Raw genomic sequence first — 22,102 nt, forward strand, 5'->3', positions numbered from 1 at the left:
GAGGTTGCTAGGTGCTCAAGCATGTACACGATAACTGATCATCCATTCCTTGTTCGTTTCATCTCACTAACCATTATTGATGAAGTCATCACCAGTTTCTAGGTTTGTGTTCGCAATCACTTGGCAATTGTCGAACATTCTAATCTTGACTGGAGATTGATCTGACATACCAACAACTGAAACATTACAATCAGGCAAATTCAAGTGGAATGACATACCAACAACTGAAACTGATAATTAGTCAACAGCTTATCCCATATTTTCCTTATACCTAAAAAATCCACTATGTTTCTGATCTATTTTTCCATCTACGCAACTTTGGCCTCTGTCATGGATAGCTCTCTCCCAAGGATTGCATTGACTATGGTTTCTGGGAAGAAAAAGATCTTGCTCCTGAAAAAAGACCGTGACAACCCTGTTGTAAGATTTTAGTTTGTGCAGAACAAAAAACTTTGATTTCTTTTCTATTTAGTATAGTGATAGTTGTTGACAATCATTAGTCATTTGCCAATATGGTTTTTATGCGGCATTTCAGAACTAATTTCTCCATTCCAAGCGGAACAGCAGATGAAAGCTAATTTTTCTGGAAGCTCCTCGACTTCAAAACAGAATCAGAAGATAGATGTTGGTGGGAGGTTGATCAAGGGAATACTTCAGAGAAATAAGACATCCTAGCCAGACTTCATCTTTTGTACAGCCTGAGCAAAGAGTGGAACCCACAAAACACGAGAGAAGAAAAAAAAAACACGAAATTAACATATTCAGACCTTCTCTTTTGCATGTCTAACATCTGGCACCGACGAAACTCAACACCCACGCAGACGAAGCTGATGCAAGTAAACCTCTCATCAATCATGCTTAAAATCAATCTACGTTTTTCAATCTCACAAACTAAGAAACAATTTTACCTACATGAATCGGGAAATTAGTGCCACATCCCCAACATAGAGAAAAAAAGGAGTTGAAGTCCTAACAGTTTTCTCAGTATCAGACTAAACCACAGATTCAAGGCCCAACTATTTTGAAACCCTAACCTTTTAAAGTCATGCTTTTAAAAAAAATTAAATTTGGCCATATTTCAGACTTTTTTGTCAACTCCAAATCATCTATAACAAAGTCCAGAAACAATATAAATAAAATAATTTTCTAAGTACGTAATTCTAAAAATGTTATAATTTTTTTTTTTAAATATATTACAATTCTATTTTTTCTAAAAACAATTGGTGAAATAAGAGGAAAATTTTATTTTATTGTTTATTTAAATTGTTAAATCCAAATTTATTATTTTTTTCCATGCACTATTTGATTTATATACAAAAAACTACCTAAGTAAACACTAACAAGTTTCATCACCCTCAACTTTGAACATATAAGATATAAAAATATCAACATATGACTTCGTCATTCATTCTTATATCAAACTCATCAGCCTATGTAATTTCCAAAATCCCATCCATCACATTATAGACAAAAAACAAACAAACAATAAAATCCCGTAAACAAAACTATACAATGCACCTATAATGTAGCCGACTCGGAGACTATGCACCTAGTTAACATAGTAATTTTCACCAGCCCCCTTACATAATATAAAGACTTATCTTTTTTTTCTGGTTCAAATACAAAGACTATCTAATAATTTTAATATACGCCAATAAAGAAAGAAGACCGTAAGTGTTAGAGAAGAGAGAGAGTCTGCATCTTGTGTCTTGCTCCGCCGTCAGGGGAAAGGTGAGAACCCTTTATACATTATTTACATTATCCAATCTCCGCTTTTCATTTGATTTGTTCCCATTCAATGGTGTTTTCATTCTAGATGAACATTCATTTTGTGTGTGCGTTTTCATCTTTAAATCCATTTTTTTTGTTAGCCTAATTTGTAACATTTTCCAGAATATGGAAGCAGCCACTGCTGTTCAGAGGTTTCACTACTCACCATCATCATGGATTGATTGGAGAAATTTTGAAGGGAAGCCTCGTGGTTCTCTACGTTACTCTCAGCGAATCAAAGAGAATAAAAGGCTTAGAGTTATTGCTTTATCTCACTTGCAACCTGACAAAAGAAGAGATCTTCGACAACTATCAGTTTCGGACAAGAACTCCTCAGGTTCTGACAAACAAAGCATCAATCTTTTGTTTTGATTCAAATTTTTTTTTTTTTAAAATGTCGTTTTTTTATCTATTCGATGACTACAAATCCGTTTTCATCTTCAAATTTTTGTAGCATTGTTGGAAACTGGAGATCTTCTTCATTCTCCATTTGATGAAGAACTGGTTTTGAAGGCAATTTGACACTCTTCTATTTATTACATCAAGACATTGTTACTGTTTGTTATCTTCGACTTTTTCTATAAAAGTCTTGACAGTGGATTTACATTAGTATTTGCAGAGAAAAGCTGAAGAGGTTAAACCGTATTTGAATGGACGATCTATGTATCTTGTTGGTCAGTCTCTTTGTCTATTCCTTTGTTTGTATATTGTTTAGCTTCTCTTGCATTCTTTGGTAACTGAAAAGTGTTGTCGTGGTGAATGTGTGTCAGGAATGATGGGTTCTGGGAAGACGACAGTAGGAAAGATCATGGCAAAAGCACTTGGCTATACATTCTCTGATTGGTACATTATCTGCTCTTTTTTTTTTTTTTAAACTCTGATGTGTCTATGGAGGCTTAGCTGAGCTAAAACATTGTTCTGAAAAATGTGGCAGTGACACAATGATCGAGGAGGCGATGAATGGAACTTCTGTGGCTGAGATATTTGAGCATTTCGGTGAGAGTGTCTTCAGAGAGAAAGAGGTTTTACTCTTACACTTCTTCTACACTTTCTCTGCTTTGTACTTAGTGTATTCTAGCTGCTAATTTCATCACATGGTTTTTAATTTTTCTAGACCGAGACACTAAAGAATCTCTCTTTGATGTACCACCAAGTTGTTGTGTCAACAGGTGGTGGTGCGGTTATAAGACCCATTAATTGGTACCCTTTTCTGTCTCAATCAGTGATAATGTAATACAAAACTCAGATCATTTTGTAACATAATGTGTCTGAATTTGTATTCAGGAAGTATATGCATAAAGGTATTAGCATTTGGCTTGATGTTCCTTTAGAAGCCTTAGCGCAAAGGATTGCTGCTGTAGGAACAAACTCAAGACCATTGTTACATGATGATGAGTCAGGAGGAGACCCGTACACAGTGGTAATGCTCTATGATTTGTTACTTTTGTAATAGAGTTTTATCTTTCTCTGTGTGTGTGTTTTGATCATTTTGTGAATTCACATAGGCTTTCAACCGTCTTTCAACGATTTGGGAAACACGTGGTGAAGCATACACTAACGCAAGCGCGAGAGTCTCCTTGGAGAGTACGATCCTTATTCACTTTTGCTTTCCACAATCTCTCAGGCCATTTTGTGACTAGTTTATTCAAAATTGTTTCAGATATAACATCAAAGCACGGGTATAGAAACGTCTCAGACCTTACACCAACTGAAATCGCCGTTGAGGTATGTCTCAGAACCTCTTCTATGCTCCGCCTATTCATGCGTGTTCATTTAATTTTGTTAGCTTTGATAAAGCTCTAACTGCTCAACCATCCACACCATCAGGCCTTTGAGCAAGTTCAGTGCTTTCTCAACAAAGGAGACAAGTATTGATAGACCCGGTGGCCTATAGTTCAAGCGCTTGAGCTTGTTTGTGCCTAGTTTTGACTGTTACTACGGTATATATAATTGAATAATACTGTTTGTTTGATTACTTTGTCATATTATCTATCCAAAAAAAGGGAAATAAGTCATTTGATTTTTTTTTATTTATAACAAGAGAATTTTCTGCAAGTCATTTAAAGATTCAAGTCGGTGATCAAAGGGTAGCAGCAAGAGCATGTTTAATTGTACATGACTCGGGGACTTTAAGCACTGTGTCACTCCACTCGACCTTGCCCCAAATCTCTTCATCGTTGTGCCTTTCAAGCGCAATCACTGTGCACCAAATCATCTTGTCACCAGTGGAAGCCACACCCCTATCCCACAAAACAGCCATCTTACCACCAAAATCCGCCAATGTAACAGTATAACGCGGGGTCTTATGAAGTCCTTTCACGCCCTTCAAAGCTCTCCAGCGTCTTCCCTTAGTGTCATACCATTTGATCTCTCCCCGCTCTTTATAATAGTAAATCACGTTCTCAACCACACAGTAAGAATACCATCCCCAACCCGAACTCATCTCCGTCCCCACACTTTCCCATCGACCTTCCCTCGTATCGTAAGCCAAACGACTACTGGATCCCAAAATGTGTACCTTTCCGTCGATCCCTGCCATTTTTTTTATATGTAAATGTCGTCTGGCGCGCATCTCCTCACCAGGGCTAGACACAAGCTCCCAAGTTTGTGTTTTTGTGTCGAAAACCTCCATCCATTCTGAGGAACTAGAGTCAGAGCTTCCAGCTGCATATATCTTCCCATCGAGTACACTGGCGAATGGGTAGTTCCGCTTCACCAGCATGCTTGGGCCTTCGGTCCACGTGTTGGACCGACAGTCCAAGATTGAGACGCTAGACGAGGGCTCGTTGGCCTCGTCTATGGGTCCGCCAATGTTGTAGATATCCGAACCAACTGTCACGAGACTGCACCCGTGCGCATGACGAGAATGGGGAGTTGAGAGTTTGGCTAAAACATACCCACTTGCCTTCTTCATGGTGGCAACGGTGGTTAGTGTTCGATCAAGTTTCTGGCAGAGGGTGAACCAGCGAGGGATAGTCTCATCAGGGAAGCGTATGCATACGTAGAGACAACTCTCTGTGCGGCCTAAAGATGACCGAGTCTCGTAAAGATGCGGCAAAGCGAGGAGAGATCGAAAGCTCTTGGAGACGAGCGAGAGTGTCGGGTACTGCAATAACCCGTTCAAGGATGTTCTCAAGACAACACAGTCATTTCATTAAACAGAAACAGAAACAACATCCAACACGGAACAAGACGGGTGGGTTCTAACAAGGGAATCAAACCACTCAACCTTCCCCCAAATCTCATCTTCTTCATCGCGCCTTTCAAGCGCAATCTCAGCACACCAGATCCTACCCTCCCCATTATCCAGATCCTCATTCCACAAAAACCCCATCTTTCCACCAAGATCCACCATTGCCTTTCTACACTTCTCCCGAAGATCAGGCAATCCTTCAATACCAATGATGATGTGAGGAAGGCTTATATAAGGGAAAAAAAAAAGACTTTTGAACTGCAGTTATCACGAAAACGTATGTCCGCTCATGTCAATAGTAAACGCCACATCTATGTAATTTTTACTCTAATTAAATGTTTGTTTTGCGTTCGTTACAAAATTCACTTTTTTTTTAGGTCTTGGGTCTTTAGTTTCAGCAAAAATAGTCAGAGAATAAACTGATCCTACACACTAGCCCAATGCAAACCTAGATAATTGTTCTACCTGCATCACTCAAGAGTCGAGATTTAATCCCCAGTCAATCATCATGCAGTAGCAGCAAAAAGTATGTTCACTCAACGATCATACTCTTTCTAATCAACAAAAACAGTACCAAAATAAGATAATTTCCTACTTTTACAGCCGATGAAAACCAAACTAATGTTCTACCCGCATCACTCAAACCTTCTCTGTATGTCAATACATCAAACGGTAGCAACCATAGCGCACACGAATTCATAATATTCAGGGACCGTGAGCACAGCATCAAGCCACTCAACCTTCCCCCAAATCTCTTCACTGCTTGGCCTCTCAAGTGCAACCACGGCACACCAAATCGTCTTCTTCTTATATCCACTAGAAGGCAGATACTTATCCCACAAAACCGCCATCTTCCCACCATAATCCGCCAGTTTAACACAGCCATAATGAGCAAACTTAGGCAGTCCTTTCAAACCCTTCATCTGTCTCCATACCCTTGCCTCAGTGTCATACCATTTGAACCCGTCAGAGTAATAGAACAGCACGTTGTCAATCACGGAATAAGAAAACCACGGCCAACCCAAATCCATCTCCCACCCCTCCCTTTCCCACCGACCTTCCCTCGGTTTGTAAGCCAAACCGTTTTGTGTTCCGAACATGTGTAGTTTCCCATCAATCACTGCGCTTTTATATATCTTACAGCCGCATATCTCCGGGCCATGGCTCGGCACAAGCTCCCAAGTTTGCGTCTTTGGATCGAAAACCTCCATCCAGCTGGAGTTATCGCACTCTTCGCATCCTCCTGTGACATATATCTTTCCATCAACGACATTGGCGGCGGGATAGTACCGCTCAATCAGCATGCTTGGAGCCTCGCGCCACGTGTGAGACTGACAGTCCAGGACCGAGACGGTAGACAAGGGGGTTTTGTAAATGGATCCCCCAATGTTGTAGATGTTAGAACCAACCGTCACGAGACCTGACCAATGCGCAGGAGGAGAATGTGGAATTGGGATTGTAGCCAAAGCATACCCACTTGACTTCTTCTTCTTCTTCTTGGCGAAGGGATGATCAGGCTTCTGGCAGAGAGTGAACCAGCGAGGGTTGGTCTCATTAGGGAAGCGTATGCATACATAGAGACAGCTCTCGGTGTGGCCTAAAGAGGATCGGGTCTTGTAAAGCTCCGGCGAAGCAAGGAGAGATCGAAAGCTCTTGGAGACGAGCGAGAGAGTCGGGTATTGCAATCGAGAGACGCGGGCTAAGCAACTCACTACCAAATCATCAGGAAGTGACGGATTTGGAGTCGATTCCGGCGTAGGACCGAGCACCAGCGACGGTTTCTTCTTCGTCTTCTTCCTCTTCCTTTCTGGAGGCGACATTGGCTGAACTATCGAGACGAAAATCGCAGTGGATCAGCTTCTGATTATGACTTACGCGCTTGTACTGGGCGTGAGGAAACTCAAAACCAACGTTTTGGGCTTAAAAAGCATATCAGCGATGGGCTTTTGATTTTATGAACTAAAACCTATGCATTATTTTTTCAATCTCATCCATTGATGTTCCATAATACTAATCGAGTTCATAAACATAATACAAATCTGTCGAGAAAAAAAAAAAAACATAATACAAATCTATATGGTGTTTGCTTGCATAGATAAACTGAGTTTCTGATCAGTTGTGACTTCTCATAGGCTTTAAACTGTCTTTCATCTATTTGGGATGCACGTGGTGAAGCATACATTAACGCAAGCGTGAGTGAGAGTCTCGTATGGTCGTTATTCACTTTAGCTTTCCACAATCTCTCATGCCATTTTTGTGACTAGTTTACTCCAGATTATTCAGATATTACATCAAAGCTCGGGTATAGAAGCGTCTCGGATCTTACACCAACTGAAATCGCCATTGAGGTATGTCTCAGAACCTCTATGTTCCTACTCACTTGTGTACATTTCAGTTTGTTAGTTTTGATAAAGCTCTAACTGCTCAATCATATTCATAATCAGGCCTTTGAGCAAGTTCAGAGCTTTCTAAACAAACAAGAACTAGAAAGCCAACTACTATGTGTACGCCAGTTAACCACGAAACTCCAATCAAATGATGCATTTTTCACTTCTTTTCCTGTGAAAATTACATTCAACAAAACCAGGCATTTCATAGGTGGTCACAGAATAAGCTAAGCCGTCAAAAAGGTTTACACAAAGTGAACTGATGCCTACGGCATTCAGCTAACAAGAGCCATAATTATACAACAAAATGATATTACTAAAGATTCATCACAATCAAAGTCGGTCCCATAAAGTCATCAAACAGTAGCAGCAAGAGCATGTTTAATTGTACATGAAAAGGGGACTTTAAGCACTGCTTCCTTCCACTCGACCTTGCCCCAAATCTCTTCATCGTTGCGCCTTTCGAGCGCAATCACAGTGCACCAAATCATCTTATCACCAGTGGAAGCCACATCCATATCCCACAAAACAGCCATCTTCCGACCATAATCCGCCAATGTAGCAGTATAAAGTGAGATCTTAGGCAGTCCTTTCACACCCTTCAAAACTCTCCAGCGTCTTCCCTTAGTGTCATACCATTTGATCTCTTCCCGCTCGTTATAATAGTAAAGCACGTTCTCAACCACGCAGTAAGGAAGCCATAGCCAACCCGAACTCATCTCCGTCCCCACACTTTCCCATCGACCTTCCCTCGTATCGTAAGCCAAACCCTTACAGGATCGGAAAATGTGTACCTTTCCGTCGATCCCTGCGCTTGCACTTATATGATCATATTGGAGTCGTATCTCGGCAGGAGGGCTAGACACAAGCTCCCAAGTTTGTGTTTTCGGGTCGAAAACCTCCATCCAGTCAGAGAAACTAGAGTTAGAGTGTCCGGCTACGTATATCTTCCCATCAAGTACACTGGCGAATGGATGCTTCCGCTTCACCAGCAAGCTTGGACCTTGGCGCCATGTGTGGGATCGACAGTCAAGGATTGAGACGCTAGACGAGGGCTCCTCCTCGTCTACGGGTCCGCCAATGTTGTAAATATCTGAACCAAGAGTCACGAGACCCGAACAGTGCGCAGAGCGTGACTGGGGAGATGAGAGTTTAGCTAAAACATACCCACTTGGCTTCAACTTCATGGTGTCGTTGGTGGTTTGGGTTCGATCAGGTTTCTGGCAGAGGGTGAACCAGCGGGGGATAGGATAAGTAGGGAAGCTTAGACACACATAGAGACAGCTCTCGGTGTGGCCTAAAGAGGACCGGGTCTTGTAAAGCTCCGGCGAAGCAAGGAGGGATCTAAAGCTCTTGGAGACGAGCGAGAGAGTTGGGTATTGCAATCGAGTGACGCGGGCTAAGCAACTCACTACCAAATCATCAGGAAGTGACGTAATTGGAGTCGATTCCGGCGTCGGACCGAGCACCAGTGACTGCTTCGTCTTCTTCCTCTTCCTTTCTGGAGGCGACATTGGCTGAACTATCGACGCGAAAATCGCAGTGGATCAGCTTCTGATTCTACTTGCAGATTCGAATTCAAAGGAATGTAGGGTTTCGATTCCCTTAACGCGCGTGAAAAAAAGGCTTAATACACTCGGTGGTGGGCCCAATTTAGAAAAATTATTCCAACGTATTGGGCCTAACTTTAAAGCCTTATTTTATAGCTTAAATGTTTTTAACGTAAACAAAACAGACTTGTAAATGTTTCAATGAAAGTAATCTTTTGGTTTGCTTAATATACATGATGAACATAGATAGGTTTTACGCTTAAACAGCAAAACTTCCTACTTTCTGCAACTTAACCACTCATTTTCCATCAATGATCGAGAGCCCAAAGGATAGTACTATAAAGTAGTATAGACCAACAAAACACTAGCTATGTAGGAAGTTTAAAGGATTAGAAGCGTATCCTTCTCTCTATGCAACTTAATAAATAAGCTAAATCATCATCAACACATTATATGTGAACGAATGCAAATCGTATTCTGCTAAAAACATGAAACTACCATTCATTAGAGTCGCATGTCAGCGGAAGGGAGACACCTAAAGAACACAAATGTACAAAAAAACATAACGAGACTACCGACACCAGTGAATGATTCTCCCATCAAACGTTAAAACCTGTTCTCACTTCTCACCCGTAGTCTTTTTATCAAGCCATAGCAGAAAGAACATTTGCATCGAACATGCGAAACGGCTCGTTGAGTGAAAGCACGACATCTAACCACTCGACATTCCCCCACATCTCATCTCCATCGCGCATCTCCAGCGCAATCTCAGCACACCAAACCACGTACTCCGAACGCAAATAACCTTCCCACAACAAAGCCATCTTCTTCCCACCATGATCCACCATTTTACAGTACCCATAAAAATTAGGCAGATCTTCAACACCATTCAACTTTTTCCATGAGCTTGCCTTAAAGTCATACCATCTAAACTCTCTGTCGTCGTCCCAAAGGAACATGACGTCTCCTATCACGCAGTGATTAAAGGATGCCGCAAACGCCATATCCATACCCAATCCTATCGGGTTCCAACTAGCTTCCTTGGGATCGTAAACCACATCCTCATCACCACGGATGTACAATTTTCCTCCAATTCCAAAGCTTCTGACTTCAGCTCGTGGGCGTGTCTCGGTGCCAGGGTTCGCCACATTTCCCCAAGTTCGGGTCTTTGGATCAAATACTTCAATCCAATTCACGGAACTGGGGTCTTCACACCCTCCTGCTACGAATATCTTCCCATCAATTAAGCTCGCAGCGGGGGAGCTCCGCTTCAATCGCATCCTTGGAGCCCTGTGCCACGTGTTGAACCGACAATCAAGGACCGAGACTCTAGAAGAAGAGGGCATGTCCCCGCCGATCCTGTAGATGTTAGACCCAACGGCTACGAGACTCATAGATCGTGCAGGACGCAGTTGGGGAGATGAGACCGGGATGAAAAGATGGCCGCTTGACCGGTCGGTTACGGTTCGGTTTGGTTTGCGGCAGAGAGCGAACCAATATGTGTCAAGGTTACGAGGGTAATCTCGATTATAGCGTAAGCACAGATAGAGGCAACTCTCGGTGCGGTGTAAGAGGGCGCGAGTCTCGTAAAGATCCGGCGAGGCGACGACGGATCGGAACTTTTGGGAGACGAGGGAGAGAGTTGGATAGTACAATCTAGAGACGCGCGCTAGGCAATTCAGTAGCAAATCGTAAGGAAGAGACAAAATCGAGATCTCCGGAGACTGTTTCGTCATCATCTTACGCGGTGGTTCGTCGCCGTTCATGGCGGTGGAAGATCTGGTTGTCGACGACATTTTGAGGGTGAAATGTGATGAAATGAATCAGAAAGGAGACGATGGTTTATAAAGTGAGTGTGACTTACGCGCTTGTATTGGGCGTGAGGAAACTTAAAACCAACTTTTTGGGCTTAAAAGCATATCAGTGATGGGCTTTTGATTTTATGAACTAAAGCCTATGCATTGTTTTTCTATCTCTTCTAGGCCTGGACGTAAAATCGGGAATCCGAAAACTGAACCAAACCGAGCCCGAACCGAAAAATCTGGCGCGTTATCCGATCCGAAATGTTAAAATACCCAAACGGGTCGTATAGAATGGTACCAAAAATTATTCGAATCCGAAATGTTATTAATCAAACCCGAACGGATAACTCGAAAAATCAGAAATTAATAGTCAATATAAATATTTTGAAATATATATAAGTACAGTTTCAATTATAAAATTTAATATTTATGGTGATATGATATATACAAATATATATTAAAATTTTAATAAATACTCTAAGTACACAATTAGTTATAAATAAATACTTTATAATTTACTCATTGAAATAACAAGTCTATTCTCTATAAGTAATGCATATTGTTTACAAATGATGTTTGTTTTCATGTTTGATTTAACATTTTATTGTTGTTTTATCAATTTTATGTCTGATAAATTAATTGTTATTTAATTTAGAGATTTTTTTTTTTATGTTTTGTTTCAAATTTTTGTTTTTTACTTTGGTTATATCCGAACCGAATATAACCCGAATCCAAACGATGTATGGTTACTTTACGGGTTTTAGGATGCAATACAATTTTGAATCAAACCCGAAGTGTTATTATCCGAATCTGGTTCGTACTAATAAAATTTTAGTTTGAGACTTAAGAGCGTAAACCCGAAAATCCGAAAAACCCGATACCCGAATGCCCAAGCCTAATCTCATCCATTGAAGTTCCACAATACTAATCGAGTTCATAAACATAATACAAATCTGTCGAAAAAAAAAACATAATACAAATCTATACGGTGTTTGCATAGATAACCGAGTTTCTGATCATTTGTGAACTTCACATAGGCTTTAAACCGTCTTTCAACTATTTGGGAAGCACGTGGTGAAGCATACATTAACGCAAGCGTGAGAGTCTCCGTCCTTCTCATTTTCAATGTTCTATAGCTTTCCACAATCTCTCATGCCATTTTTGTGACTAGTTTACTCCAGATTATTCAGATATTACATCAAAGCTCGGGTATAGAAGCGTCTCGGATCTTACACCAACTGAAATCGCCATTGAGGTATGTCTCAGAACCTCTATGTTCCTACTGACTTTTGTACATTTCAGTTTGTTAGTTTTGATAAAGCTCTAACTGCTCAATCATATTCATAATCAGGCCTTTGAGCAAGTTCAGAGCTTTCTAAACAAACAAGAACTAGAAAGCCAACTACTATGTGTACGCCAGTTTAGCACGAAAACTACAATCAAATGATGCATATTTTTACTACTTTTCCCGTGAAAATTACATTCAACAAAACCAGGCATTTCATAGGTCACAAAATAAGCTAAGCCCTCAAAGGTTTACACAAAGTGAAATGATGCCTAAGGCATTCAGCTAACAAGAGCCAGAAAATTATACAGCAAAATGAAATTACTAAAGATTCATCACAATCAAAGTCGGTCCCATAACTAAGTCATCAAACAGTAGCAGCAAGAGCATGGTCAATGCTACATGACTTGGGGACTTTAAGCACTGGTTCCTTCCACTCGACCTTACCCCAAATCTCTTGATCGCTGCGCCTCTCAAGCGCAATCACTGCGCACCAAATAATCTTGTCCACATAGCCACTGGAAGCCACACCCCTGCCCCACAAAACAGCCATCTTCCCACCAAAATCCGCCAATCTAGCAGTATAACGTGGGAACTTAGGCAGTCCTTTCAAACCCTTCAAAACTTTCCAGAGTCTTACCGTAGAATCATACCATTTGAACTCTTCGTTGTTATAAACGTAAATCACGTTCTCAACCACACAGTAAGAATAACAAACCCATTCCGAATCCATCTCCATATCCGCACTTTCCCATCGACCTTCCCTCGTATCGTAAGCCAAACCATTACTGGATCCGAAAATGTGTACTTTTCCCTCGATCCCTGCGCTTGTACTTATAGTATCACATAGGAGTCGCATCTCCGCAGCAGGGCTAGACACAAGCTCCCAAGTTTGTGTTTTCGGGTAGTAAACCTCCATCCAGTCGGGAGAAGTTGAGTTAGAGTCTCCGGCTACGTATATCTTTCCATCAATCACATTGGCGTGTGGGTAGTCCCGCTCCACCAACATGCTTGGACCGTCGCGCCACGTGTTTGACCGACAGTCCAGGATTGAGACGCTAGAGGAGGGCTCGTTGGCTTCGTCTATGGGTCCGCCAATGTTGTAGATATCCGAACCAACTGTCACGAGACCAGACCAGTGCGCAGAGCGAGAAGGAGGAGTTGGGAGCTTAGCTAAAGCATACCCACGTGGCTTCTTCTTCAGCGGCATGGTTCGATCAGGTTTCCGGCAGAGGGTGAACCAGCGAGGGGTTGGGTCAGGATGGAAGCTTAGACACACATAGAGACAGCTCTCGGTGCGGCCTAAAGAGGATCGGGTCTTGTAAAGCTCCGGTGAAGCAAAGAGAGATGCAAAGCTCTTGGAGACGAGCGAGAGAGTCGGGTAGTACAGTCTCGAGGCGCGTGCAAAGCAGCTTAATAGCAGATCATCAGGAAGCGAAGGATTTGGGGTCGATTCCGGCGTGGGACCGAGCACAAGCGGCGGCGTTTCTTTATTCTTCTTAAGCGACGGTTTCTTTATCGTCTTCCTCTTCTTTACCGGGGACGACATTGGCGGAATTAGCCAGACCAAAAGAATCGCCGTTAATCAACCTTCTACCACGACGGAAGTAGAGAGAGAGAGACAGAACACAAATCAGGGTTTGACTTCACTTACAAGACTTTCAGACAGAAACAAAACAGTGTGGGATAAATCAGTTATGGGCTCATTTAGAAAATAATTATCAAAATCCTTTTAATAAAATATAAATGGGCCTTGAAGCCCAGCTTTGAAACTGAAATAGGTGTTTTCAAGATTGTAACGCAAGCAAGCAAAGCCTTTCGCAAGTTAAAGGAAACAGAAACAAAATGGGTGTCCGGATGGCTTCTATTTGGAGACGGTTAAGTTTCCCCCCGCAACATCTCGTCAGTTTAAGTGTTCTTGTTCCATCAGAAGAGCTTGTTTTTGACTGCTGTGTACAGTATATATGATTGAATAATACCTGTTTGTTTGATTTCTTTGTCATCTTTTCCACTGGACCAAAAGATGGGGGAAAATAAGTCATTTGAATTTTATAATAACAGAATTTTCTGCAAGTTCATCATCGAGTCATTCATTAGGAAGTAGAAAACCAACTGTGTGTTGGTAAATGTCCAAAGTTTCTTTCACTTGTCATGCTGTTTGAGAAGTAGTCAAAGTTTCACGATTTTTGCGGCTTTATTCCTTTGTGGTTTGGGCTCTGTTGTCACTACTCTCAAAGTCTCCAATGGTAATTCTCTAGCCTTGGAGCAACCCCTTACTGTGGTATACAGTTCTTCGTTGGTTTGTGTTGTAACAGTGGATGCAGTGTTGCTATTTTCTCCCCATTCGTGGCAGCTGGGAAAGAAATGTGGTAGTAGTTGCTTCCTTACATTGAACTGAAGTAGTTTGGGCTTTGATAGCCTAGTGTCTAACCCTTTTGTTTGCACAGGTTGTCAAGAACTCACTAACCTTCTTTCAGAGAGTTGGTCATTCGATGTTCACCGGATTTTACTGGCTATTCGATCCTCTATCTTTTCCTTTGTTGCTTTATATGCTCACTTTGCTTGTTGTTGTGCTTATGCTATGGCAAATTCTTTGGCTTGTGATGCCTTCCTATGTTGTAATGCCTCCTCCTCTAATGGAGTTTTAAACGTTTAAGTTAATGAAGTAAAGTTTGACCCAAAAACAAAAAAAGAAACAAAGATCTCTTTGTTCACCCACACGACCGAACTCCCTTCGAGTGAGAGCATCTTGTCACACTTCTTCCATTGAGTGAGAAAAGGACCCTTCATGATAATAGAACTATAGATTCTTTCACACTAAAAGTAACCCCATTCTAGTAGCTCCGTGATAATTAATAATCTAGTATTAATTACTGTTTTACTTTTCTCACCAACGTCAAGAAAAGAGACAACTATTTTTTTTGGATCGATCAAGACATGAATATATAGATAGGTTTACCTTTAAACAGCAAAACCTCCATTTTTCTGACCACTCATTATTCTCGTCAATGTAGTTTGAAGCGTATCCTTTTTATGCAAACACAAATAAATGTTCTTTGCGTTGGTCAATTGCCACCACAATTAGCAAAGCTAAATCATCAACACATTACTTGTGAAACAAATGCAAAATCGTATTATGCTAAAAAACACGAAACAATTATTAAGAAAGCTTTCAAAAAAAAAAAAAACATGAAACAATAATTCATTAGAGTCGCATATCAACCACAGGGAGATACCTCAAAGAAAGCAAATACTCAAAAACAAAAACGAAACTACCCGCACTAGTGAATGATTCTTCATTCTTCCATCACCGTTCAAGCCACATGTTCTCATCAGCTAGCAGTCATTTCAATCAAACAGTAGCAGAAAGAATATCCGCATCGAACAAGCCACATTGCTCGTGGGTTTTGAGCACGACATCAAACCACTCCACCTTCCCCCACATGTCGTCTCCGCGCCTCTCAAGCGCAATCTCAGCACACCAAATAGATCTCTCTTCGTCATGTCCATCGCCACGTCCAAAAACCTTCCACAAGACAGCCATCTTCCCACCAACATCCACCATTTTACAATCTCCATCAAAATCAGGCAAATCTTCAACACCATTCAACTTCTTCCATGAACTTGCCTTGAAGTCATACCATCTAAACTCTCTTTCATTCCAAAGAAACAAGACGTCTCCTATCACGCAGTGAAAATAGGACACTGCAGAAGCCACACCATTCATATCCATTTCCATATCCATAGCCTCATACATATCCATACCCATACCCATAACCACATCCATATCCATACCCATACCCAACTCTATCATCGGGTTCCATCTAGCTTCCTTGGGATCGTAAATCCCATACTTACGGTTATGACCAAAGAGGTACAATTTTCCTTCAATTCCAAAGCTCTCGAGTTCAGCTCCTGACGGGCGTATCTCAGCGCCAGGATTGGTCACACTTCCCCACGTTTGAGTCTTTGGATCAAATACCTCTACCCAGTTCTCGGAGTTGACATCTTCACACCCTCCTGCTACGTATATCTTCCCGTCAACTAAGCTCGCGGCAGGGGAGCTCCGCTTCACTCGCATCATCGGAGCACTGTGCCACGTGTTGAACCGACAATCAAGCACCGAGACTTCAGAAGAAGAGGGCGTGTACCCGCCCATCTTGTAGATGTTAGACCCAGCGGCTACGATGCTAACATCCTTAGATGTTAGACCCGTAGATCGCTCATGGCGCACATCGGGAGACGTGACTGGGATGAAAAGACGGTCGGTGAGGGTTCGGTTTGGTTTCATGCAGAGAGCGAACCAATGTGGGTTAGGGTCAAGAGGGGGGTCTCGATAGTAGCGTAAGCACAGATAGAGGCAACTCTCGGTGAGGTTTAAGCGAGAGCGGGTCTGGTAAAGCTCCGGTGAGGCAACGACGGATCGGAGCATTTTGGAGACGAGGGAGAGAGTTGGATAGTACATTCTAGACACGCGCGCTATGATATTCAATATCAAATCGTAAGGAAGGGATAAAATGGAGATCTCCGGGGACTGCTTCGTCATCTTCTTACGCGGTGGTTTGTCGCCGTTCACTGCGGCGGAAGATCTGGTCGACATTTTGAGGGTTAATTGTGACGATGAAATGAATTAGGGCGGAGAAGACAGTTAATATAGTGCGAATTGCGTATGTTACACGCTTATGTTATGTCAATATCAGCGATGGGCTTTTTATTTTATGAGCTAGAAGCCCATGCATTATTTTTGTTTTACTCCCAATTGGAAGTGTTTCTTTCTCTCATCTATTGAAAGTTCATAATACTAATTGAGTTCGTAAAAGATGCAAAGAAGACTATTTACTTGACATATGACAATTCTATGCGGTGTTTGCATAGATAAACTGAGGTTATTCAATTCTTCAGCGTGTTTTATTCAGTGACATATATAACAGGTACGTTCTTGCACTTTCTTAATCTAGTGTCTTTTCTCTAAAAACATGTATAAAAGAACAAAAAAAAGAGTAATTAGATTTTTACTAAGAGGTTAGTGAGAAATAGGACGAGAAATAAGAAGAGAGAGTTGGTGTTTTTGGTTAGACAGTGGGTTTGTGTTTTTTTTTATGGTTATTAGGGCAAATTTCCCTTAAAAAAAAAGAGAAATTTTTTTTTTTTTTTTAATTAGATTTTTACTAAGAGGTTAGTGAGAAATAGGACGAGAAATAAGAAGAGAGAGTTGGTGTTTTTGGTTAGACAGTGGGTTTGTGTTTTTTTTTATGGTTATTAGGGCAAATTTCCCTTAAAAAAAAAGAGAAATGTTTTTTTTTTTTTTTGAAAAAAGGTTTTCATTTTGAAAACGTTAACTGTTACAAGATAAGACATGAGACATGAGTCTTATAATTTGATAAAGTGAAAGATTGAAAAGAGAAATGCTGGACTGGTACTATGATGGCTTAATAACCAGAAAATCGTAGTCAAAACGGAAAAAAGATAATGAAAGGAACAGCATCAGTTCTTGCCTTTCTCCCCGCATATATCAGATTTATAATGTGAGATAGAAGTGAAAAATTGTCAATTGCATTGAGCTAAAAAAAAAAAAACCAACCATTCATCATAGTCATACAATAAAAAGAGAAAGGAGAACCCACACACACACACAAAAAAAAGAAGCAAGTATTCAAAGCAGAACACGAAAGTATCCCCACGATATTAATCGTTCAAGCATGTTATCATGAAAAGTAAAATTCATCAAACAGAAGCAGAAACAGCATAGAACGAGGAACAAGACACGTGCGTACTAAGCACAGAATCAAACCACTCAACCTTCCCCAACATCTCATCTCCATGCCGCCTTTCAAACGTAATCTCAGCACACCAGATCTTACATTCCTGACTGGTCTTAGTATTCCACAAAAGCCCCATCTTTCCACCAAGATCTACCATTGCCATTTTACAGAATTTAGGGTCGTGAAGATCAGGCAATCCTTTAACATCACTCACTTCCTTACATAGATGTGTTTTAGAGTCATACCATTTGAACGCTCCTGATTCCCAAAAGAACAATACATCGTCTATCACACAATGACACTCTCTTGCTGGCTTATACTTATGGTACCTATCGAAAACACGTGGGTTTGTCACAAAGCCCCAAGTTTGTTTCTCTAAATCAAACGCTTCGACCCGGTCGGGGTAACCGGCGTACCGTTTATCACAACCTCCGGCTACATATATCTTCCCATCAAAAAATGTCGCTGTGGAGGATGAGTCCCGCTCCATCCACATGCTAGGAGCCTGGCGCCACGTGTGAGTACGACAATCAAGGACAGAGAAACTATAAGAACACTTCCGCTTCGAGAGTTTGCATGTGGAGTGATCACCGCCGCCTATCTTGTAGACATCAGATCCAACCGCTACGAGTGTCGAAGACTGCGCAGGATGCAAATATTTTGGAGATGGGACAATCTCCATATAATAGCCACTTGACTGGTTAGCTATGTTTCGACTAGGTCGACGTCTCATAGTGAACCAATATGTTTCAGGATCACGACAGAAGCTTAGGTAAAGATAGATACACTTCTCGGTACGGTTTAGGCTCGACCGGGTTTGGTAAATCTCCGGTGAGGCAGTGATGGATCGGAAATTTTTGGAGACACAGGAGAGAGCTGGATAGTACAGTCTAGAGACTCGGGCTAAGCAGTTTATGAGCAAATCGTCAGGAAGTGACGAGAAAGATATCGACATAGGTACTGTCGCCGGCATCTTTTTATCATGCGGTGGATCTTTGCGGCTCGTGGCTGCTGAAGATCTGGATTTGGAAAACATTAGGGAGAACTTTCTAGGGTTTCTTGTGGATATCTCGGTAACGTAAAGTTGTCCGCGTATCTTGTGCGTGAAGATAAATAATAATCAATACCTTAGCTCATGCGTTATATGTGAATAATGGCCTTTTAGTTTAGAAGGATAAATCGCCAAATTTCTGTATTTTTTACTCCGATTTAAATGATTGTTTTATGTTTTGTTACATAACTTTTTTTTTTGGTCTTTTTTTTTTTTTTTTTTTGTCACGGAAACTCTTATATTAAACTTAAATATCCAAAAGGGTTAAAAAATTACAACCGGAGGTAAACTCGACGGCCAAACGATAAACAAAGACTACTACAACAATACGAGTGATTGAGGTGTTAAAGGGATGAAGATACCCATAAAGATGCTTCACTTGAGACCCTAAAACTGATGTTCCGAAGAACATACTGAAGTCGGGATATGAACCGACGATGAGGAGCCCTATTGAGAGGGTTTTGAAACGGTCGGCAGACACAAACACTGGTGATGACACACTCTCCTTTGCTTCAACTAAAAAATAATTGTCTAGGAACAGTGGAGGCTGAGCTCGTCCCGAGTTCTCAATGGAACTTTGTCGAAGATAAGGACTGATAGGCGGCAAGAACAGGTGAGTGACTCCAGAAACATAGCTAAAAGCCATAGAGAAAGGCCTCCTTTGCCTAGATTTGAATCTAATACTCATGAACTTTGGGCTAGGTGAACCCTGTACAACATCACAGCTTGGGGCTAGGTGAACCCTGCACGAGACGAGACGACAAACCGTGGACCGGCATGATGCTTCGGATGAGGAGCGATGTCTCAATTTTTTAACATCCGACATAGGAAAGTTCTTTGTGGACCATGAATGAGTGGACTTTAGTAAAAGCCCTCCACAAACCAATAAATGGTCTTGGTCTTTTTATCTACTTCAACTTATTCTCAAGAAAACGTATTATTTATACGCTTTAGAGGAGGAAAATGAAGTTGGACCGATTCAACTACAGACAAAATTCAAGAGTCAAGTGTCAAGATAACATATTATTTTGATATCATAATCTAATATCTTCAGTAAAAACATATATTCTACATCACATGAAATATAATAATAAACGCGTTTAGTGTGTCTAAATTAATAATTTCCTTTGTCTACATTCCAAATTAGCAACTTAAGATCACCTCCAATGGGGTTCTACCATATAAATACATATACATATACAAATTACAACCTGATCAACTAAGAGTATAGACCAACCAAAAAAAAATGTACACGGTTCGGTTGATAACCTTGATTATTCTCTTGTTCTTTGCATCTTTGAACACAATCGTCTTCGCTGGGTTAACATACGATAACGAGTCTCACAATACCAGTAAGTTTACCGTTGCTATGGGAAACTTCTTCTCTCATCTCTTGATGGTTTGGGATCAAAAGGTCGTCAACAGTGTCAGGGTAGCAGTAGGACCAGTCTCTCACGGCCTGTGCGGCAGTACTGATTAAGTCCATGGATTGAAATTAAAAAGGGATTTTTGGATATGATTAGTTTGTTCTAAAACCGAAGATAAGGAACCAAACCCCGAGTAGCTTCAGAGAACTGTACATGCCCTTTAATTTGTGCAACACAGACAAAAGTTTGTTCTGTGGTATTTTGTCAAAGTAAGCTAGACCGTCTACAAGACTACAAGTAGCACCATGGTGAAACAATGAAAATTGCATTGATCTGGAAACATTAAACAACCATACTAAAAGAGAAAAGGAACTAAAAAAAAAAACGAAACTACCCCCACAATAATAACCGTCCAACCATGTTCTCATGAGGAGTAAATAAATCAAACAGAAGCAGAAACAACGTGGAACGAAGAACAAGACTGGTGGGTTCTAAGCACAGAATCAAACCACTCAACTTTCCCCCACATCTCATCTCCATCGCGTCTCTCAAGCGCAATCTCAGCACACCAAACCCTACACTCCTGATTGGTCGCTGTATACAAATACTGATCCCACAAAACCCAATCTTCCCACCAAGATCCACCATCTCCACTTGACAGACTTGAGGGTCGGGCGAAAGTTCAGGCAACCCTTCAATACCAATCAAATCCTTCCATGAATATGACTTGGAGTCATACCATTTGAACACTCTTTTATATCTATCCCATAAGAACAAGACATCATCAATCACGCAATGACACTCTCTTTCTACCCGAAACATACCATACAGCTCCCTTCCTAACTCTGACCATTTACCTTCCTCGGGATTATACGTACCGCAGCATCATCCCCAAAAATGTAGAGCTTCCCTTCAAGTGATACAGTTTTGGCTTCAAAGCCCTTAATTCTATCCTCCTCGTACAGTCTGAAAATACGAGGGTTCGTCACAGGGCCCCACGTTTGTGTCTCCAGATCAAACGCTTCGATCCAGTTGGGTTTACTTACGTAATCTTCATCACATCCACCGGCTACATATATCTTCCCATCAAATAATGTCGCGCGCTGTGGCATTTGCGTTACGCGCCATCCCCATGCTCGGAGCCTGGCGCCACGTGTGAGTGCGACAGTCTAGGACAGAGACACTTACACAATAGTTCCTCTTCCATATTTTGCATTCATGCAAATGATTAGCGCCGCCGATCTTGTAGATATCAGATCCAACGGATACGAGCATCGACGACTGCGCGGGACGCAAATAGTTCGGACATGGGATTTGCTCCATGTAATAGCCACTCGAGCCGTTGGCTACGTTACGACTAGGTAGACCGCTAAGAGTGAGCCAATAAGTTTTAGGATCAGAAGGGAAGCGTAGGTAAAGGTAGATACACTTCTCGGTACGGTTTAGGCGCGAGCGAGTTGCGTAAAGCTCCGGTGAAGCAATGATGGATCGGAAACGTTTGGAGACGCGTGAGAGAAAGTGATAGTACAGTCTAGAGACGCGGGCTAGGCAGTTTATCAACAGATCGTCGGGAAGTGACAGGATCGATATCGACGTATGTTCTGTCTGCTTCATCTTTTTATTATGTGGTGGATCTTCGACGCTCGTGGCGGCTAAAGATCTGGATTTGGAAGACATTGGAGAGAAAGTTTTCTGGAGAAGATTACTGTGAAAATAGGAGGTTTTTTAGGAGGTGTTATTGAATTTGGTTGTTTAATGGAGTTTGATGGAATTTAAGTCTGACATGAAATCCAGTGTTATTCAATTGAGAATTGAACAAAGTGAATTAAAATCTACTGTTATTGGATTAGGATTTGTCAAATAGAATTTGGAAAGAATTAAATTCCCATGTTATTCAATCTGCCGAAAGATTTTATGAGAAATAAGTTATGATAG

The 22,102-nt window shown here is 41.3% G+C and overlaps 9 protein-coding genes across 12 annotated transcripts; 1 reads left to right on the forward strand and 8 right to left on the reverse strand.

Annotated features, from left to right (window-relative positions):
* The first annotated feature begins 1,634 nt into the window (after nt 1-1,634).
* Nucleotides 1,635-4,049, forward strand: LOC106309852 (shikimate kinase 2, chloroplastic). 3 transcript variants are annotated; one of them, XR_001263626.1, is made up of 12 exons: nt 1,635-1,731; nt 1,894-2,107; nt 2,225-2,283; nt 2,381-2,444; nt 2,541-2,613; nt 2,705-2,792; nt 2,885-2,970; nt 3,055-3,190; nt 3,276-3,354; nt 3,431-3,495; nt 3,598-3,710; nt 3,812-4,049. XR_001263626.1 is itself a non-coding variant. In XM_013746997.1 (11 exons), exons 2-11 carry the CDS (start codon nt 1,897-1,899, stop codon nt 3,643-3,645), a joined length of 909 nt encoding a protein of 302 aa, XP_013602451.1. In that variant the 5' UTR covers nt 1,635-1,731; nt 1,894-1,896; the 3' UTR covers nt 3,646-3,800. The 3 variants fall into 3 exon arrangements, 2 of the variants coding, with proteins under 2 accessions (XP_013602451.1, XP_013602462.1); XM_013746997.1 differs by lacking the exon at nt 3,812-4,049 and having other exon boundaries at nt 3,598-3,800; XM_013747008.1 differs by lacking the exon at nt 3,812-4,049 and having other exon boundaries at nt 2,390-2,444; nt 3,598-3,800.
* LOC106328490 (F-box/kelch-repeat protein At4g39550-like) lies at nt 3,779-5,125 on the reverse strand. The gene is made up of 2 exons (XM_013766940.1): nt 4,979-5,125; nt 3,779-4,921 (listed from the first exon to the last, which is right to left on the reverse strand). Exons 1-2 carry the CDS (start codon nt 5,123-5,125, stop codon nt 3,851-3,853), a joined length of 1,218 nt encoding a protein of 405 aa, XP_013622394.1. The 3' UTR covers nt 3,779-3,850.
* A 204-nt stretch (nt 5,126-5,329) lies between these two features.
* On the reverse strand, nt 5,330-6,839 carry LOC106309841 (F-box/kelch-repeat protein At4g39550-like). The gene has a single exon (XM_013746985.1). It carries the CDS (start codon nt 6,781-6,783, stop codon nt 5,629-5,631), a length of 1,155 nt encoding a protein of 384 aa, XP_013602439.1. The 5' UTR covers nt 6,784-6,839; the 3' UTR covers nt 5,330-5,628.
* Nucleotides 6,840-7,489: 650 nt separating this feature from the next.
* LOC106309888 (F-box/kelch-repeat protein At4g39550-like) lies at nt 7,490-8,954 on the reverse strand. The gene has a single exon (XM_013747073.1). The coding sequence runs from the start codon at nt 8,862-8,864 to the stop codon at nt 7,707-7,709; it is 1,158 nt and encodes a 385-aa protein (XP_013602527.1). The 5' UTR covers nt 8,865-8,954; the 3' UTR covers nt 7,490-7,706.
* A 317-nt stretch (nt 8,955-9,271) lies between these two features.
* LOC106309972 (F-box/kelch-repeat protein At4g39590-like) lies at nt 9,272-10,733 on the reverse strand. 2 transcript variants are annotated; one of them, XM_013747253.1, is made up of 2 exons: nt 9,717-10,733; nt 9,272-9,667 (listed from the first exon to the last, which is right to left on the reverse strand). In XM_013747253.1, the coding sequence occupies exons 1-2, from the start codon at nt 10,694-10,696 to the stop codon at nt 9,613-9,615; spliced, it is 1,035 nt and encodes a 344-aa protein (XP_013602707.1). In that variant the 5' UTR covers nt 10,697-10,733; the 3' UTR covers nt 9,272-9,612. The 2 variants fall into 2 exon arrangements, with proteins under 2 accessions (XP_013602707.1, XP_013602641.1); XM_013747187.1 differs by having other exon boundaries at nt 9,272-10,733.
* A 1,422-nt stretch (nt 10,734-12,155) lies between these two features.
* On the reverse strand, nt 12,156-13,630 carry LOC106325459 (F-box/kelch-repeat protein At4g39550-like). Its single transcript, XM_013763510.1, has one exon. It carries the CDS (start codon nt 13,534-13,536, stop codon nt 12,355-12,357), a length of 1,182 nt encoding a protein of 393 aa, XP_013618964.1. The 5' UTR covers nt 13,537-13,630; the 3' UTR covers nt 12,156-12,354.
* Nucleotides 13,631-15,203: 1,573 nt separating this feature from the next.
* On the reverse strand, nt 15,204-16,587 carry LOC106298227 (F-box/kelch-repeat protein At4g39590-like). Its single transcript, XM_013734310.1, has one exon. The coding sequence runs from the start codon at nt 16,585-16,587 to the stop codon at nt 15,340-15,342; it is 1,248 nt and encodes a 415-aa protein (XP_013589764.1). The 3' UTR covers nt 15,204-15,339.
* A 1,124-nt stretch (nt 16,588-17,711) lies between these two features.
* On the reverse strand, nt 17,712-18,785 carry LOC106302861 (F-box/kelch-repeat protein At4g39590-like). Its single transcript, XM_013739271.1, has one exon. It carries the CDS (start codon nt 18,783-18,785, stop codon nt 17,712-17,714), a length of 1,074 nt encoding a protein of 357 aa, XP_013594725.1.
* A 1,824-nt stretch (nt 18,786-20,609) lies between these two features.
* LOC106301365 (putative F-box/kelch-repeat protein At1g61540) lies at nt 20,610-21,844 on the reverse strand. The gene is given in 4 exon segments (XM_013737747.1): nt 20,610-20,785; nt 20,788-21,040; nt 21,043-21,267; nt 21,269-21,844. Coding segments are annotated over 4 exon segments (1,230 nt in total).
* Between the last annotated feature and the right edge of the window lie 258 nt (nt 21,845-22,102).

The sequence above is a fragment of the Brassica oleracea genome, chromosome C1, assembly GCF_000695525.1.
Source record: "Brassica oleracea var. oleracea cultivar TO1000 chromosome C1, BOL, whole genome shotgun sequence".
NCBI classification, from domain to species: domain Eukaryota; kingdom Viridiplantae; phylum Streptophyta; class Magnoliopsida; order Brassicales; family Brassicaceae; genus Brassica; species Brassica oleracea.

Bases quoted from the DNA above. Each gene is read 5' to 3' on its own strand.
- LOC106309852 (XM_013746997.1), top strand. From the start codon at position 1,897: ATGGAAGCAGCCACTGCTGTTCAGAGGTTTCACTACTCACCATCATCA. The intron at 2,614-2,704 runs GTACATTATCTG...AAAATGTGGCAG, and splicing joins GGCTATACATTCTCTGATTG to TGACACAATGATCGAGGAGG. The intron at 3,191-3,275 runs GTAATGCTCTAT...GAATTCACATAG, and splicing joins GAGGAGACCCGTACACAGTG to GCTTTCAACCGTCTTTCAAC.
- LOC106328490 (XM_013766940.1), bottom strand. From the start codon at position 5,125: ATGGTGGATCTTGGTGGAAAGATGGGGTTTTTGTGGAATGAGGATCTG. The intron at 4,922-4,978 runs GTTAGAACCCAC...TCTGTTTAATGA, and splicing joins TTGAGTGGTTTGATTCCCTT to AATGACTGTGTTGTCTTGAG.
- LOC106309841 (XM_013746985.1), bottom strand. From the start codon at position 6,783: ATGTCGCCTCCAGAAAGGAAGAGGAAGAAGACGAAGAAGAAACCGTCG.
- LOC106309888 (XM_013747073.1), bottom strand. From the start codon at position 8,864: ATGTCGCCTCCAGAAAGGAAGAGGAAGAAGACGAAGCAGTCACTGGTG.
- LOC106309972 (XM_013747187.1), bottom strand. From the start codon at position 10,696: ATGTCGTCGACAACCAGATCTTCCACCGCCATGAACGGCGACGAACCA.
- LOC106325459 (XM_013763510.1), bottom strand. From the start codon at position 13,536: ATGTCGTCCCCGGTAAAGAAGAGGAAGACGATAAAGAAACCGTCGCTT.
- LOC106298227 (XM_013734310.1), bottom strand. From the start codon at position 16,587: ATGTCGACCAGATCTTCCGCCGCAGTGAACGGCGACAAACCACCGCGT.
- LOC106302861 (XM_013739271.1), bottom strand. From the start codon at position 18,785: ATGTTTTCCAAATCCAGATCTTCAGCAGCCACGAGCCGCAAAGATCCA.